This window comes from Trichoplax adhaerens, genomic scaffold, assembly GCF_000150275.1.
Source record: "Trichoplax adhaerens TRIADscaffold_16 genomic scaffold, whole genome shotgun sequence".
In the NCBI taxonomy this organism is placed as follows: Eukaryota; Metazoa; Placozoa; class Uniplacotomia; order Trichoplacea; family Trichoplacidae; genus Trichoplax; species Trichoplax adhaerens.
Genome location: NW_002060958.1, coordinates 1071334 through 1088047, shown reverse-complemented (window position 1 = coordinate 1088047; position 16714 = coordinate 1071334). Strand labels below are relative to the sequence as shown.

Genomic DNA, 16714 nt, shown 5'->3' with positions numbered 1-16714 from the left:
GAAATGATAACTTAAAATCAATCGTCGTCGTTATCGCTACACCTTAATCATACTACAGCTTTCAAATGCTAACCAGTTATTACAGCAACGTAACGCAATGCAATAATATAAGTAAATCTTCGAATTAGCACCACTTGCGCTAGTAAATTCGAAAAAAATTACAATATTTGTTCTAAATTGAATTTGCATTGGTTCAAGCTTTTTCTATAATAATTTGATAAATACTTTCACATTCGTATTTGTCAAAGTTTAAGTGATAACGAATATATCTCTAGTCGAACTTTTGGATCGTTAGACACAAGTATAATACAATGTAGTAGTACAGCTTGGTAAACTCTCTGCTTCTGTAATCATAATGGAGTTTATGCCAGAAATTAGGTTTATTTATTACGAGATTTTTCCAACTAGTGATTTATCACTTTACAAATTAGTTTTCGACAATAATAAAACCCCTGGATTACATTTCAATGTAAAGATAATCTACTCCAGCTTCCAATGAAAATATTACATCAGAGGTCATAGTGTTGATGTATTAATTCTCTTTTAATTGATCCAAACACAAATTTTAAGCGTCAGTCCACAAACCTAAGGTTTTACAGTTTTGAAAACAAATTTTGACATCCAAATATATTGTGAGGGTCAAGTTCTTTTTTAATAGCAGATACTGCTTGTAGTCCAACCGTAGAGACAGTTTGAGGTAGCCATTGCTTGCGTATCTTACCAACTACATTAAAATAGAATGCAAATCAATAAAACACCAGCAGCTTTCGTCTACACCGAGAAAAATCGTTTACAGCCTTATAGAATATGATGTGCTATTTACGGTTCAACAGACCTCCATGATGATGCGAAAGACTACCACCACAAGCAAGAATTTCGTCCCTTGCAGCTTGCTAATTTGTTGTAATGCAATAATATACAGGAAGAAAAGTACAACAGTTAAAATGCCATATACTCACAGTGAATATTTATAAAGCGTAGTAACTGTACAATAACTGACGCAAACCTCAATGCTCTCATAGACTTCAACTGGATGTTCTAAACCTGTATAACGAAACCCGAAGTAAAAGTAGACACAAGCTCCAGTATCGTAAACTTGCGTAACTCTAATATTTGAAATGACATCAAATTTAGATATCAAAATGACGAATAAAGCCAATCAGTTACAACATAATAAAGTCAAACTATATATACGTATATATATACCTTGATGTTGCTAACGGTTCACATGGAACACAATGTTCTTTACACTTTTGAAGAAGTACATGTTTAACATTGCGACATGCATCAATAACCCTATAGCAAAATAGCATGACATGATCTATTTAGAGCACATCACTAGTTGGAACTTATCATCAAATCGTTTGTTATTACTTATTCCATGGGAGCGTTGTCTCAAACGATTCAGCCATGTAAGAATAGTCAAATCCCAGATCCTAAGTAATAACCAATTTTTGAATAAACTATAATATATCACATATCTACTCATTTCTGCCAATAGATGAATAAAAGAGCGCTAACACTAGTAATAATTAAATGATTAACAATGAATATACCCGCAGATAGGCAATAGAAAATGTTAACATATAGCCAGCCTTTCCACTCTCTTCACCAGCATTTAAGCCACTATTAATCAATGTCAATATCATTTAGATATATCATTATTCTTGAAATATAGCATGCATTCATTCTATTTAAAAATATATGTCAGTATTACCCGTGATCACTAGCGACAGCATAAATGTTTTTCTGCTGCAAAGCTACCTCCTATGAAATAAAATTAGCGATATTATAGCTTATAGTCTTAGTAAAAGTACGTTAAAAATTCTTTAGCTTATTTGACCTCTTCGGTTCCTTCAAAAACGATAGTCACCAGGCTCAACGAATTTGGATCAAAGCCTTTAAACTACGAGTTAATAACAGTAAAATTTTAGGATTTATTGCTATCACATGCTAGAAAAATTATCAATTTTTGAAAAGATACTTACATTAACAACATATAAGGTCTTCAACTTATCGGCTAGCCTTGCAAAGATAGAAGTCTTAGGAGGTCTCAAGTTTCGACCTAATAGAAATCAAATCGATCTCATTAGCGAATGATATTACTTCATAGAATACTTGCAGATAGAATAAAGCATGAAAGGAAGCATTATAATTACCAAATTGAAACTGATCATTATCCAATAAACGGATAGATGCAGGAGCAATACGCTATAATATTTCGTAAGTTATAGTTAGAAAAAGATGCAACAGTGTTACTATATGAGAGTATTAGCAGATCAGCTATTCCTACTTTTGCAGCAATTTCTTTTAAAAATGCAACTCCGTTTTCAAACTTTGGAAAAACAATAGAGCCATATCTTTTACACTTTGGCAAAGGCGAAATCTTTAAAGTTACTTCGGTTATAACTCCAAGCGTTCCTAATCATAAGAGGTGTTATTTACATTTTCAAATCAGAATAGAATATTATCATATGTAAATATTTTTTGTATTAAGTCTATTAACTTAAATGTAATATTAAAAATTAAATTATAACAGTACCTTCTGAGCCTAATATGAAATGATGAATATCTGGGCCAGTCGACATACGAGGAACCTAGTCGTTGCATAGTGGTTATGATCGAGATTACGTAAAGTAAAATAATTGACAAATTATCGAAAAGAATTCATGACTATTTCCACCTGATATCCTCCTACTAACCTGACAGGACTTTTCGATGGTACCTTTAGCTGTAACCATTCTAACCCTTATCAACTAAAAGCGGAAGTAAATAATTCATTATCGACCCCGATACATTAATAGTTTTCTGTTGTAAGTGAAATACAATTGCAACGTTACCATATCTTCGATATTGCCGTATTTATTCTTTTTCATCCCAGAAGATCTAGTGGCAACCCAGCCGCCCAAGCTGCTAAATTCCATTGAATCCGGTTCATGTCCAGTACAAAAACCGTATTCAGCTAGCTAATTTTTTTACAATTAAGAAAGCACAAAATAGAATAATGACCTTTAATTACACCTTTAATAAAAGCCTTATATTGGTTTAATGGTCATCCATCTCATGTACTAATTCATAAATTATAATTCAGTAAAACACTTTAATGATATCATTGAGGTGAAGTGTAAAGCGATGTAACCTGTTGCTCCAAGTCTTGGCCAATTATACCACATTCAACATGAGCGAGAAAGTTTTCTGGATCGACCCATAATATGCGATCCTAATTTTAAGTATCAAGTATTGCTTAACTGTTAATAGTAAATTCTAGTTAATGAAAATGAAGCACCTATTTAAATCTTGCATACCATTTCAGATGTATCTAAGGACAAGATCATTCTATTTTCATTCTCTGGACATAGCAAAGCTCCACTTACAGTAGTGCCCCCTGCATTACACAATTTGGATCAATTATATCTTACAAAGATTAACGGTCACATTCAATTTGAAAAAATAAAAGTTGCCATATCTTGATAATTATATAAAACGAACAAAAGTATAAGTATAAAAGTATTTCATCTTTTACCGCAGTTACAAATTATGTCTGTTCAATGGTGTAATCTTGATTATAATTACCTCCAAAAGGTATGATGCAGACATCATGCTTCGATGCTAGTTGAACAATTTTTACAACATGATCGTGATTTTCTAGGATTTAAAATTGAAATGAACCTGGATTTTAATTGTGATTTGTGATGTATACACCATTGAAGCTAAGCAATTTTTTATCAAAGTATGAGTGTGAATATAAGATAGTAATATTATTGATGTAGTGATTGAGAATGCGTAGAGACTTACCGGGCCATGCCACTATATCTGGGATTCGCTTAAATTTACCATGCCTCAAATCATACAGTTCAGCCAATGTATGTCCTTAAAAAGAACGATACGAAAATTACTATGCGAAGTTGAAATAAACCGCCATGAATAGGTTGATTAGAAACAGGGATATTGTACTATCCAATATAGTGGTATTCATTGCCAGATTTACCATGCGCTCGAAATAACCTGTCTTCAGCATCCATGGATACTGCGACACCAGTTGTACTCAAATCACGTACAAAAGCGTCATTTGAAATTATTGCGGGCAAATCAACTGCTTTGGGCACATTCTAGTGAAAAATTATAATACATAAATTATTCAGCAAGAGACGACCTATTTACGATTGTATACGCGTATGATTGATCCCTTACTAATAATAACAGTTCTTGACTGTACGGTAATTGCTACCTACACTGTAAAACAGTTATCCACTTATTCAATAACTCAACAATAAACATTACTTGCACATACTTTGTTGCAATAGCATGGTGCCTCAACGCTACACTTGTCAAAATAGAAGATAAAAATGCATGACACTCTATTATCAGAGTATTATACCTGAGAAAAGGTTTTATCATCCAGACTAACACCGCAGCGTTCGACCATCCATTTTCTTAATTCAGGAAATTCATGACCGCTAATGCTATACCTATTGAGATGAAAGGTTACTCTTTGAGATAACAAAAGCAGTATACTATGGTGATGACTAGAATCGTTACGTGGATAAAGCTGCTTGCTAGAAAGAGCTTACGGTAGGAAATGTAAAATCAGTTGAATTGCTATTGCTAACCTATCTCCTGAATATTGCACACAGTCATCTTTATTGATGTGAAAAACGGAATCTTTATAACCCCAACCGTTCCATTTCAATTCGTCTTGTCTAGGTGATATTAGAATTGATGATAGCTCTATATCAAGATACTGCTATAGCAAATTCTCATTGACTTCAATATAGTATAATTAAACAAGTAGCTACCTAGCTTACAATGGAGATACAAGCTAAGCACGGTTGATTGAATCATACACAAGTAAAAGTATTAATTTATATTACACAACCATTTGAATTAGGGAAATGTCCAAATGTCAATAATATCAATGTCAACAACACGTTTTTCATACAATAATATCCCTGAAGGTACACGTTGTAATGACTTGATCAGCTGTTGTCATTAACACTATCATTCTAGTCTATTGTTGCAATGGTATAACGCTATCCCTTGATGCTACTTGTAGTATACCTTCGCTTTGGAAAGGCTCTCTTGCTGCCAGGCTTTCTGCGAGGTGGATAAATTTTATGACCATTATCTTCATGACTCATATTTATCTATTCTTAACGGTCTGAATAAGTTATTATGATTGTAATCAAAATTGGAGAAGATTAAAGCTTTGGGTGCTATGCGATCAAGCTTCCAATAGACTTGGTAGAAGATTGCTTGGATACCTTGCTTAATTAATGAAGGAAGCAACTGGCTGTGTGGTTGGATAGCAATCGCTACTGCATTCAAGTGACTGATTTCTCTGCCACTTTGCACGTTTAGCCAGCAGGTTTCTATGGACAACACCTGCAGCCGCGCCCTTGGGGGTTATGGGGTTCACAACGGCTCACCATTGTCACGAGTCACACTGTAGCATTGTGAATGGCCACAGGTGACACCATAGCCTAGTGTCATGCGATTTGTATGCGACGCTTGTACGGTTTGGTCGTGCGGTACAATGCCTGCTGTACAGTGTACAGTACAATTCGCCTACAGTACTTTACCCTGTGTACAGTACTGTACAGTACAGTACAGTACGGTACTGTAGTCTTGCTTACAGTGTACGTACAGTACTGTACAATACATGTACTCTAGTACAGGACTTTGGCTACTGTAGCATACCAAACTGCAGGCGTGAAGTGTGCTCGTGCCCACAACTGGCTCACGTTACTTTACCCTGTGTGCTGTACTGTAGTCTTGCTTACCGTGTACAGTCCATCTACTGTAGTCCAGTACAGGATTTTGGCTACTGTACTGTACACTGTACTGTACTGTATAGTACTGTAATACAGGTCTGGTCTAACTACAGTACTGTATCCTGTAAGCCCTGTAACATACCAAACTGCAGGCGTGCAGTGTGCTCGTGCGCACAACTGGCCCACGTTCCTTTACGGTCTTTACCTTATACTGTACAGTACAGTACAAGTCTGTACTGTACCGTAGCCTTGCTTACAGTGTACTGTACTGTACTGTACAGTCCATGTACTGTAGTACTGTACAGAACTTTGGCTGCGGACAGTACTGTACTGTAGCATTCCAAACTGCTGTACAGTGTACAGTACAATTCGCCTACAGTACTTTACCCTGTGTACAGTACAGTACAGTACAGTACAGTAGTCTTGCTTACAGTGTACAGTACAGTACAGTACTGTACAGTACATGTACTCTAGTACAGGACTTTGGCTACTGTAGCATACCAAACTGCAGGCGTGAAGTGTACTCGTGCCCACAACTGGCTCACGTTACTTTACCCTGTGTGATGTACAGTACTGTACTGTAGTCTTGCTTACCGTGTACAGTCCATCTACTGTAGTACAGTACTGTACAGGACTTTGGCTACTGTACTGTACACTGTACTGTACAGTACTGTAATACAGGTCTGGTCTAACTACAGTACTGTATGCTGTAAGCCCTGTAACATACCAAACTGCAGGCGTGCAGTGTGCTCGTGCGCACAACTGGCCCACGTTCCTTTACGGTCTTTACCTTGTACAGTACAAGTCTGTACCGTAGCCTTGCTTACAGTGTACAGTCCATGTACTGTAGTACTGTACAGAACTTTGGCTGCGGACAGTACTGTACTGTACTGTAGCATTCCAAACTGCAAGCATGAAGTGTGCTCGTGCGCACAACTAGCCCACGTTACCATCAACACTTCAAACTCATTCACCTTGTAATGCTTGATATTATTTTTGACGGTAGACTCGACCCGCAGAGTCAGTCATGATTGATTGATACGAGTAAGAACTCGTCAGCTTGATACCGAGATTAGGCGGTAGATTTGCACAGTCGCACAAGAGAAGTCAAGACTGGTACGACACACTGGTGGTGTCAGTGGTAGTGGCGTCATACGTCGGTAGCACGTCTTGACGGTTGCTTCAATTTGGATTCCAGCAGTCCTTTGCTCAATCCGCCATTGGACTGGAATTTCAGTGGCCATTGGCATTCCAATTGGATAGCAGTGATTGCAACTACTGTCGAATTCTTCAGCTATCGTGAAATCTCTTTGAACAAAATGTAATTATTCGTTCCATTGAAAATTATGGCAGAAGATTCGTATCCACTTAGGTAAGTGGTCACTTTTTATCCATAGGCTCAAAACATTTTAACCATTTCATTGATTAAACGATCACTGCTTGACCATTACCGTCTATGACGAGAAGAAATGACAGTGGTTGATATGCTGCTATCATATCAATGGCATACGTAGGTTATATTCAATCATCCAATTCATTCACTTCAATGTGGTGGATAAAATAAGGCAGAGCGTTGTTATCCCACTGCTTAGTCATTGAAATGGCCCAACAAGTTGATCGATAGTGCTACAGACGATGGAAATGGATTGCGTCCTTTCATCATGGTATGCAATCTTGCATGGCTTGAGACGGTGGTCATAACATACCATTTCAACTAGGCGATTTGCATTGCTTTTGAAAAAAGGATCAATCACCAGCTACTTTTCCTTCTAGCTTATAGAATAGCACGCATTCAACCACAATATTTCAAACGTTTCGTTAGTAACTGAATCAACAATCAAGTCGACTTTCAAACAACGCTACATGCAAGCCTAGTACCAGCAGGTTGTTAGCCTAGATGGGTGGGTTTGGGGTCAACAATCCATTGATTTTCATCTTGCCTACATCACCAATCATTATGACCAAGACTATCGTTCAATGATAGACTAGATTGTCTTACCATTCTTTCTACTGATGAAATCAGTTAGGCACGATACTGCTATTCATTACAATAACAGTAGGACTGCCGGATCATTTCGCGCATAATACACACTCCAAACAATAGTTCAACTTCTTGCCCAAGTACTCAATAACAATTACCATGGTAATATCGGCTCATCATACGCGCCTTGAAAGATGAATCACAACTACAAAAATGCCTATCGTAAAGGATACCATCCAGGCATTTGCGATTGTATCCAGTTTACACTTGGACAAATGACGGCTATGCATCTCCTAGCGTTAGAATACTCAATCAGCCAATATGTTAGTTTGCACGGTAACACATTTGATGCCGTTGGATGCCTGCAATGACTGATGTCATTCGATAGAGGAATTGTAGAAACGCTCCATTGCCCCTTGCAAAAACAATTTTACTCTATTTTTATGAACTAGCGTGTTACAATTGAATTTGAATTTGATCATCTTGATATGAGTAGCAGGCGATACGTAGGGTAAGCCAATAAACTCCTTTTCCCATGCTTGATTGCTAGCTTTCTCACTGGATTCATAATCATCAAATGCTAGTTTCATTTCTAGAATGGAATATCATGTTGCAGTTTTTTTACATTCAATTTTCTCAACAGTAAAATTATCCTTTATTCCACACTAACAATTTTACTTCCTAATTGATTTTAATTCATAGGCTAGATAGCAGTCAACAAGCCTCATCAAGGTGTAACGATCATAATGAGCTACGAAATATGACCGGTGACCAGGTAACCAAACTGTGCTAATAGAAATCAAGGACTGAGATTGTTTACCGGCTAAAGTAAATTCATTGCCATCAACTATATTTAGTAAATGATCTGATATTGACGGTATGCTAGATACTGTAATATCATTCCTGCCATGGGCAATATGCATAATTTCTGCCGTATGGTCAATTACATACTAGCGTAACTGATATTTTTCAACGTCTGCTTGTAAATCAATTGAATAATTAATTTGTATAAAGTGATTGCATTATCGTGAAATGAATGCTAGTACCCTATATCGTAATATTAATTATTACTTCGTTCTGAAGTTGTTACATCGCATTGCCAAGTTAGTCTGTGGATGAGTTGGCTAGCTCATCGCCAGCTTTCTTTTACATGGCCTTGCAGTAGCCAATCACAGATACGACTCACCATGACGGCCTTTGCGAATGTACCTTTAGCAAAAGTTACTGGCTGCCACACAAATTGCACTGTTATGAAATTGCCTATCATTCTTACAATTCTGTGTAATGCCAATAATCCAAAATAACGTATAAATTACTTTTTCTACATTAAGAATGAAATCTTATACACTGCAAAGATGAAATATTGCATGCGTTATCTTTCTTGACAGCATCACTTACTGTAAATACCCTTCTCTATCAGTGGATATAGATTTAGGATATTAGGTTTTATGACTACAATTAATCATGCTAACTAATCAATATTTATCAAAGGAAATAGCAGTTAATCCGTCCTTAATACAAAAGATGCTTGTTTATTCTACTCACAATCGCCAATGTTATAAATATACCTGACCATGCTAAGAAAGATAGATTTTACTATTAAGTTGAAAATAGCCGCAACCCAGCAGCTCTTCAACTTAATAACACACATTAACCGCTAATTCTAGTGTAGATATTTTAAGCTTAGCAATATACTAACGTATATATGCATACCCTAACTAGGCGGAAAAGTTAAGTCAGTACTTTTATGAAACCATGGTGGATGAAATAACTTTGGGCACCTGCTACGATGTTGATAGATCAGTACAACTTGGCTATTTCAATATTTTAGACTGCATGCCAATAAGCAAAGATGACGGTAAGTATTTTACGGAAATGAAATTAGTTACTAGAAGCAATTGGATACAAAATAATATTTCTACAGTAATTTACTAGAATCTTCTAAATATTAATTTTATACCTTCATTCGAATATTGAAAATTATTTCGGTTTATTTACGTCTTTTACTGATTACAATATAATGCCTCGGTATAGCTCAGTGAAATACTTAAAATTAAGACATGGATGGTTAATGAGTGATAATGCTTGATTTCTTTAACAGAAATCAGTGATTCTGTTCGAGGTGACATATTCAGTGAAATCACGGAAGGTGCTAGAAATAAATCCTTGGAAGTTAGTTGTCCGGAATGCCAAAGAACAATTACTGCCTCGCGATTTGCCCCACATCTAGAAAAATGTTTGGGAATGGGCAGAATTAGTAGAAGAATTGCCAGCAAAAAGTACAAAAATTGACTTTCTTTATGATTGTATAATTCATTGTTCGATTGTCGCGAACGAAACTACACTTTTAGCATATCATTTTCATATCACGTATAATTAATTGGATTGTCTATTTTGATAACTTTTAACTCTGTAGGTTGAATGATTACTCAGAAGATAAATGCGATTACAGTGACAATGACGATGGGGATACAGACTGGAAAGCCGCCAAAGAGCGAAAAGCTAAGCGATTACGGCGAGATAAATCAGGACGCTCCAGTAATAAGAATAAACCTAGCAAAAATAAAGGAAATTTAAGTAACGTTAAGAAAGTCATTAAAGATGGCAATTTTGAAGTAGAAAAAGACAAGGTCTGCTTTGGCTTTACATCATTACTGTATAATTAAAGGACAGTGTTATAATCTCACAGCAGACAATCGATATTATATTAATAAACTTGAAATTATATCGTTTCATAGAAACAACTTAGTCTGGACAGTTACTCTGCTATGTCCATAGGTATCTAACTTGACTATCTCTTTATCTAATTAATAATATCTAAGTAACATCAAAAATTTCAAGTTCGTTTTAATTTAATATGTACAAATATTGCTGATTTTATTTTAGTTGACCGAGAAGAATTTTTAAACAAGGTATAAAGATAGTCGACACTATTAGTTCCCAAGTCAGCTTACTTTTTCATGGTAACCAGTCATCGGCGGACTGTTATGTGAAATATTGTTATAAAAACTGGTACCAGTAATTCTAATCCTATTCAATCTTAAAATGTTGTAGTATTGTGGTGTAATTTCTGAACATACAGGCCGTATCTGTATTAAGTAAGTCATCTGCTCTTATATAGAGCGCCTTTGTTGTAGTGCGAAGATTAAGGGATATTATCATTACAGCGACTCGTTACTTTTTAATATTTGTTATTTTAGGACATTGAGATGTCCACAACATACTGAAGAACAGCGGTCAAGTGTAAGAGATAAAGTTTTTGGTACGTTCTCAATACAATCATATGTTAACCACCCAAAATTAGCTTAAACTAGTCATAGGCTTCAGATAATGCTGTTTGTGTCATTCTAAAATGTGATCCATCATGACCTTAATGTACTAGGATCGACAGGTATGAGTAGTAGCAGTAGCTCAATGGTAATGAGTTCCAGTGATATGAATGGAAGGTAAGATTGAGTATGATTGCTGTTTATGTCTTGGGAGCGTTGTGACTGAAGCTGTAATGTTGTACAACGTAGCAGTCTTGAGCACTGACGGGTTGTCCTCCATTACTATAGGTTAAATAATGAACAAGATGATATTCATATCGGTAAGTAAATATTACTATATATATATCTTCTTTCACCACATATTTACGTCTCCATACATGTTAGTCTGCATTTATTTTAACCAAATTTTTGCAAAGTCCGAAATGTCGATAGCACATTAGCATTTCCAATATTAACGCTAAGATTACGTAATCTTACAACGACAACAATAAAATGTATCTTCCACTTTTTAATGCTCAGTAGATATAGTGAATGATGATCGTTATGCCGGCAATGAAATTAATGGCCGACTATCTTCAAAGAACTCATTAAGCTGAAAGTAGATCAAAAGAGGACTATTAAAATTTTGTACTATAAAAATTGTTGTTTTTGTCATTCGTGTATTACATAGGAAATTTTTCCATTGATGTAAATAGTGTGCATAACAGGCTTAGCATACAGTGCATTTTATTTTTACTGTATTAAGCCTACAATTTATTTCTATTTGACTTTATTAGCAATATTTTTACAATATGAAACTTTACAACTTAAAAATCGCATTGGTTACTTATTGTATTAGCATGACAGTATAGGAAAATAGGTTTAATATGAAAGTATCTACTTTTGTTTACCTTACTAGTTCAACATCAGTCAAAAAAAGTTAGTTTCTTAATAATGAAATTGTTAGGCTTAGAGTCACAAACGTATCTACATAATAACATTTTCTATGCAAATGTTTCTTTCTTTCCGTAATGATATCTTATGTAATCTTATAATCTCGAGTACTAACTGAGCTGTTACGAAATGTCATCGAATTAGGATTTGATAAATCTAAAGATTCCATTTTTTATGTAATATACAACGGTTAAACAGCCGGTCTATGTGCTATTGTATATATGCATATACATATATATATGTTATGCATTTACTGCAATATACTGTTCATCAACTGATCTAACTATCCATAATTCTGTGTAAGATTCGTTCAGAATCTTTTTCTTTCTTTCGACTTTTTCCAATATCAGTAGTACGTCAACCTTGATCCTGTAGGATTAAGCTATGCTACATCGGTGTTAAATAACACCTAAAGACTCTGAAATAATAATTTGTTTTTATCGGTCAAACCTGACTCAAAAGATAATTTTTGTTATATGATTATAATTTCATTCATTTCAGAGCATAAAAAAGCTAGAATGAAGTCTAATTTTTAATCCTATTATGTGTATCATATGTTTAAGGAATTGCTAAAGAAACGTATCACAACTGGTTAAGTGCCCATACGCAATCACAACACTATTCATATAATCACGTTATGTACAGTATTTGCGTTACGCTGTCCAAGTGAATATTTCATGCAAAAAAAACGACAGCATTCCCATTATAGTGATCTTCAACCTTAAGTACATTTGTAAAGATACAGCAATACTACTGTTCGTGCACATGATTTTAAATTACAAGTAATCATTGAAGATTACAGCTACTAGTAAGGCAGTAAAGGTACAAGTATATTAGAACATGAAACGAAAGCATGGATTACGATATCTTTTAATAATAATAATACAGTATAACGTCGTATTTAGCTAAGTAATCATCTTTTATGACGTAGACAAAAATAGATTAAGATATTCGAATAAGACATTTATCTAATGCAGGCAAAAATAAGTACAAGTAAACTAACGTTGATATCACCACAAAATATCGCATAATCCCAAAGAAATCAATACAGTAGCTTCAGTTAATATTTACGGCCGCTGCAACAAGATGTCAACTAAAATAGATACTTTAGTTAAAAGTCTTAGCATACTGATATGAAATTACAGCTAAATAGTCAACAAGAAGAAATCGTAAAAGCCCTTTTTGAAGGCATCATAAGAGTCGTTTTTACAATAGTCAAGAACATTGGTTAAACATAATTTTACGAGTAACATTAATCCATTATCCTGTTTGTAACTTTGGCAAGCCGAATTCATCAACAGCAATTCCTTCCTAAATTTGATAAGATATAATTTTTCGTCCATTAATAAATATACGGTACATAAAGCGTTGATCACAACTATAATTTTAGGACTTGTAACTCTTTCTTACAAAAACTTTTACACTTCAATGGATCATTAATTATTCAATTATTTTAAAAGTAAGATAGCCACTATACCGCTGATTTTTCCGCTTCATTTTCACCGGGATTTGTACTAGGAACAGCCGGTGTACTTGCGGCATCATCCAAGTATGACGTATCTTCATCGAAAGCCAAGTCGTCACCTAGCGCATCTAATTCTGTATATACGAGTACATGTAAGATTAATACATTGTACAGTAAATATTCATAGCAATTGGCCATTAACGGTAAGCAACTGATATTAATTAATGGAATATAATGTGTAAGTATCAACATTTGGAGTTCACAATAAGGTATTAACAATAGGGTAATATCTGCGCGTCTGTACATGCAGTTTAAATAAGCAGTACAAAACCAATAATCGACGGCAGGATGTAGACTTAAGGGGATTAGGAATGGAGATTAAGCTTCCATGCTAGAAGTGAAAGATGCAAAAGTCTCACAAATAATTTAGCTACGAAACATACCAGCATCCAAATCGGCCTCGTCCAAATCATCTGGCATTCCATAAGTTCTGCTTAGCGATTCTTGTATTTCATTTGCTTGTTCCATCATGTCAGACATATCGTCCTGTAAGTCCTATATTATTATTAATAAAATGATTACCGTATTTCAAACTCTGGTAACAGTAAGCAACAAGCTATAAATGATAAAGTCATCTTATTTTATACCTCAATTTGATCGATGTTCACTTTTTTATATTCTTTTTTCATTTCTTTCACACCCAATTTCATAGCGTCAACCTATATAACCAATGAATAATATGTAGTGAAACACCATTCGCTAAAGGAAAAAAATCGAGAGATATGCTACATGTACTGCACAGTCATTGCAAATGATGATAGACTAATTTTAATCAAGTCTAGGGCACGAAATTGATATAAACGATTATGCGTATGGACTAGCCAACCGACTGTGCAATTACATGGACATACTAACCGTGGTTTTGGTATCTTTTAAAGTCTGTGTAGCAAAATTAGCTTGTTCTAAATTAAAGGATTGCTGCATAAGCTGATCCCGCTGCTGTTCATACCTGAATAAGTATTTAATTAAAAATGAAGCCACAGATTACGATACTAATTTTGTACGGTAGGCGACAATCAGCAAGAAGACGAAGCAATTTTAATTTTAAGTGTGTTTTCGACATATAATAGTAGCCATGGTTTGTATAAGCTAAGAACTAACATTTTCTTCTGTTTGAGTATTCTCAAGGCCTTCTGTTTAACCATATTCTAGTATTGTCAAGAATAGAATCCGTTAGCATTTGTCAAAGATAAGCAGCCGACAAGATACAGTATTGGACTTGATTTAATCATTACTTACCTTGGCAGAGCCTTCTCTCATTTTTTTCATTTGATTGCGATATTTAAGTAGTTCAAGGTCTAACTTTTGTATTTTCTTTTCAATTGATTCACTTCGCCCGTCGACCTATAATGATGGTGAATAACAGCAATGTATATGAATGTACTTGACCAACAACATCAACCAGTCATGGCATTCTTTCGTAAGTATAGTAAGTACTGTATGGCAAGAGGAGAGGGATAGATGGAAAACTTGAAAAACTATTTTTTATCACAAATCAGCGTTACAAAGACCAATATACCTTCAAACTAGTAAGCTAAAGTACTGTATATTTGATTATACAAAACGATTATCATTATCACAAACAATCCATTCGGTAAAACGACGGAAAATACCATGATGGCGTTCATTATAGCAAGATACAACCATCATACAAAACTGTATCGTATAGTCAGTCCATTTTGGATCCAATATCTAGCATCAAGTCGATCGTTACTGATATGTGCAGTTACTAAGTGTATCCATTGCTACATTTCTGTTCATTCTAACTGTAAACTATCACTTGATTTCAAGAGCATTGCATTCAAAACATTCTACTTTATCTTGACGTCTATTTCTCAATCAATGTCAAATCAACAACTCAAGTACTGTCCATGTCTGCATTTGCTAAGCCTTGTCGTCCTTACATTAGCGATACAATCCGTCATATTTGGCGGGGGCTCTTTTGGCTTTGCACGACCGAAAAGGCGATTCATTTTTGCTTGGAGGAGTAATGGAAGGGAAGAATTTAGACGCTTTCAGCTGTCAATAGAAGAAATTGAAGGCAATGTTTGGTAGTTGATGGAGCAAATGCTCGAGATGGCTATGATCACACAATGTTTTTTTCTTCACATCGACAATTTATAGCAGGACTCTGGTTGCCAGTTGGGTCCTCCCTACAGCGCCATACTGGAACTGTACCGTACCGTCTTGACGGTACTGAGTGCACAGTATTTTTGCAGTTGTATCGACGTACTGTACACTGTACACTGTAAAGGTTGGCTATATACTGAGTGACTGTTGCTGCGATCATATTCTATTTTAGGGTATGACGTAAACAGTAGTGGGTGAACGGGGTAGGGTGACTTGACTGCTCACGTCAAACTGCTTGACACTGAGTCGAGAGAGTACAGTGATGCGCATTGGGCCAGGACGGCTGGACGACAGTACTACAAGAAAGAGAGAAGAACTGCCAACGCCATTCGTTGCCCTAGAACAGGCTAGCTGACTATTTCGGTGCTTATTTTAGCTATTCTGTTCATCTAAAATCGTGCACTGTACTGTAGTGTTTACGGCTACGCTCTGAAGTGGCTATCAAGTTGGTTGATTGCCCAGTCATTCCTCTACCGGAACCAATTCCCCGAGACACCGGGTAGAGATGAGAGATCGGAGAGATCGCTCTAAACACGAGACAGAGGCATGGACTACCGGACTCGTCTTAGGTGTTACAGTCCATACACCCGGACCAGACCGACGGACTAGGTCAGCAATAATAGTATATAAAAGTATTGCATGCTTTTAAAAGTAAATCCCCTTCAAAATGATGTGGCACTTTAAAATGCGACTTTTAATATAAATGTACTGCACTGCATTGCCTCCTATAATATAATATCAAGAGAGATTGTAGACATTCCTTCTTTGATATACGTATAGTTGACTAGGCGAACTCTCCTTCCTTTTACTGTATTTCCTTTGTACTGTTGGACCTCATGCACTCTACTTAGTAATTCTACTCGACATAGCTAACCCTAAACGCTTGAATACCAAGCTTAAGCGTAGTAAATAGAACTGGTTGAAAAAAGACGATAGATCATGATGCTCAAATAAGACGTTTATTGAATACAGGTAAAATGCGTCTAAAATTATGACTAAAATATAATGTCAAAAGAGATTGTAGACATTCCTCCTTCAATATACGTATAGTTGATTAAGCGAACTCTCCTTCCTTCTACTCTATTTCCCTTGTACTGTTGGACCT

The 16714-nt window shown here is 35.6% G+C and overlaps 3 protein-coding genes across 3 annotated transcripts; 1 reads left to right on the top strand and 2 right to left on the bottom strand.

Moving 5' to 3' along the window:
* Positions 1-593: 593 nt before the first annotated feature.
* Positions 594-4702, bottom strand: TRIADDRAFT_31058 (uncharacterized protein; the record flags this gene model as incomplete). The annotated part of the gene is made up of 21 exons (XM_002116525.1): positions 594-724; positions 836-893; positions 1007-1106; positions 1207-1296; positions 1375-1436; positions 1557-1626; positions 1718-1767; positions 1844-1906; positions 1989-2065; positions 2160-2211; positions 2294-2421; positions 2543-2597; positions 2703-2756; positions 2841-2966; positions 3140-3220; positions 3306-3385; positions 3574-3645; positions 3796-3870; positions 3989-4109; positions 4379-4469; positions 4611-4702. Coding segments are annotated over 21 exons (1728 nt in total), but the record flags the coding sequence as incomplete, so codon positions are not given.
* Positions 4703-8073: 3371 nt separating this feature from the next.
* Positions 8074-11617, top strand: TRIADDRAFT_60605 (uncharacterized protein; the record flags this gene model as incomplete). The annotated part of the gene is made up of 13 exons (XM_002116595.1): positions 8074-8088; positions 8205-8263; positions 8455-8527; positions 9475-9610; positions 9854-10031; positions 10169-10382; positions 10491-10530; positions 10639-10664; positions 10807-10850; positions 10953-11014; positions 11135-11198; positions 11310-11341; positions 11541-11617. The coding sequence occupies 13 exons, from the start codon at positions 8074-8076 to the stop codon at positions 11615-11617; spliced, it is 1020 nt and encodes a 339-aa protein (XP_002116631.1).
* Positions 11618-12808: 1191 nt separating this feature from the next.
* TRIADDRAFT_64290 (expressed hypothetical protein) lies at positions 12809-15452 on the bottom strand (the record flags this gene model as incomplete). The annotated part of the gene is made up of 8 exons (XM_002116524.1): positions 12809-13265; positions 13432-13553; positions 13863-13974; positions 14067-14138; positions 14335-14428; positions 14581-14627; positions 14719-14823; positions 15384-15452. 8 exons carry the CDS (start codon positions 15450-15452, stop codon positions 13215-13217), a joined length of 672 nt encoding a protein of 223 aa, XP_002116560.1. The 3' UTR covers positions 12809-13214.
* Between the last annotated feature and the right edge of the window lie 1262 nt (positions 15453-16714).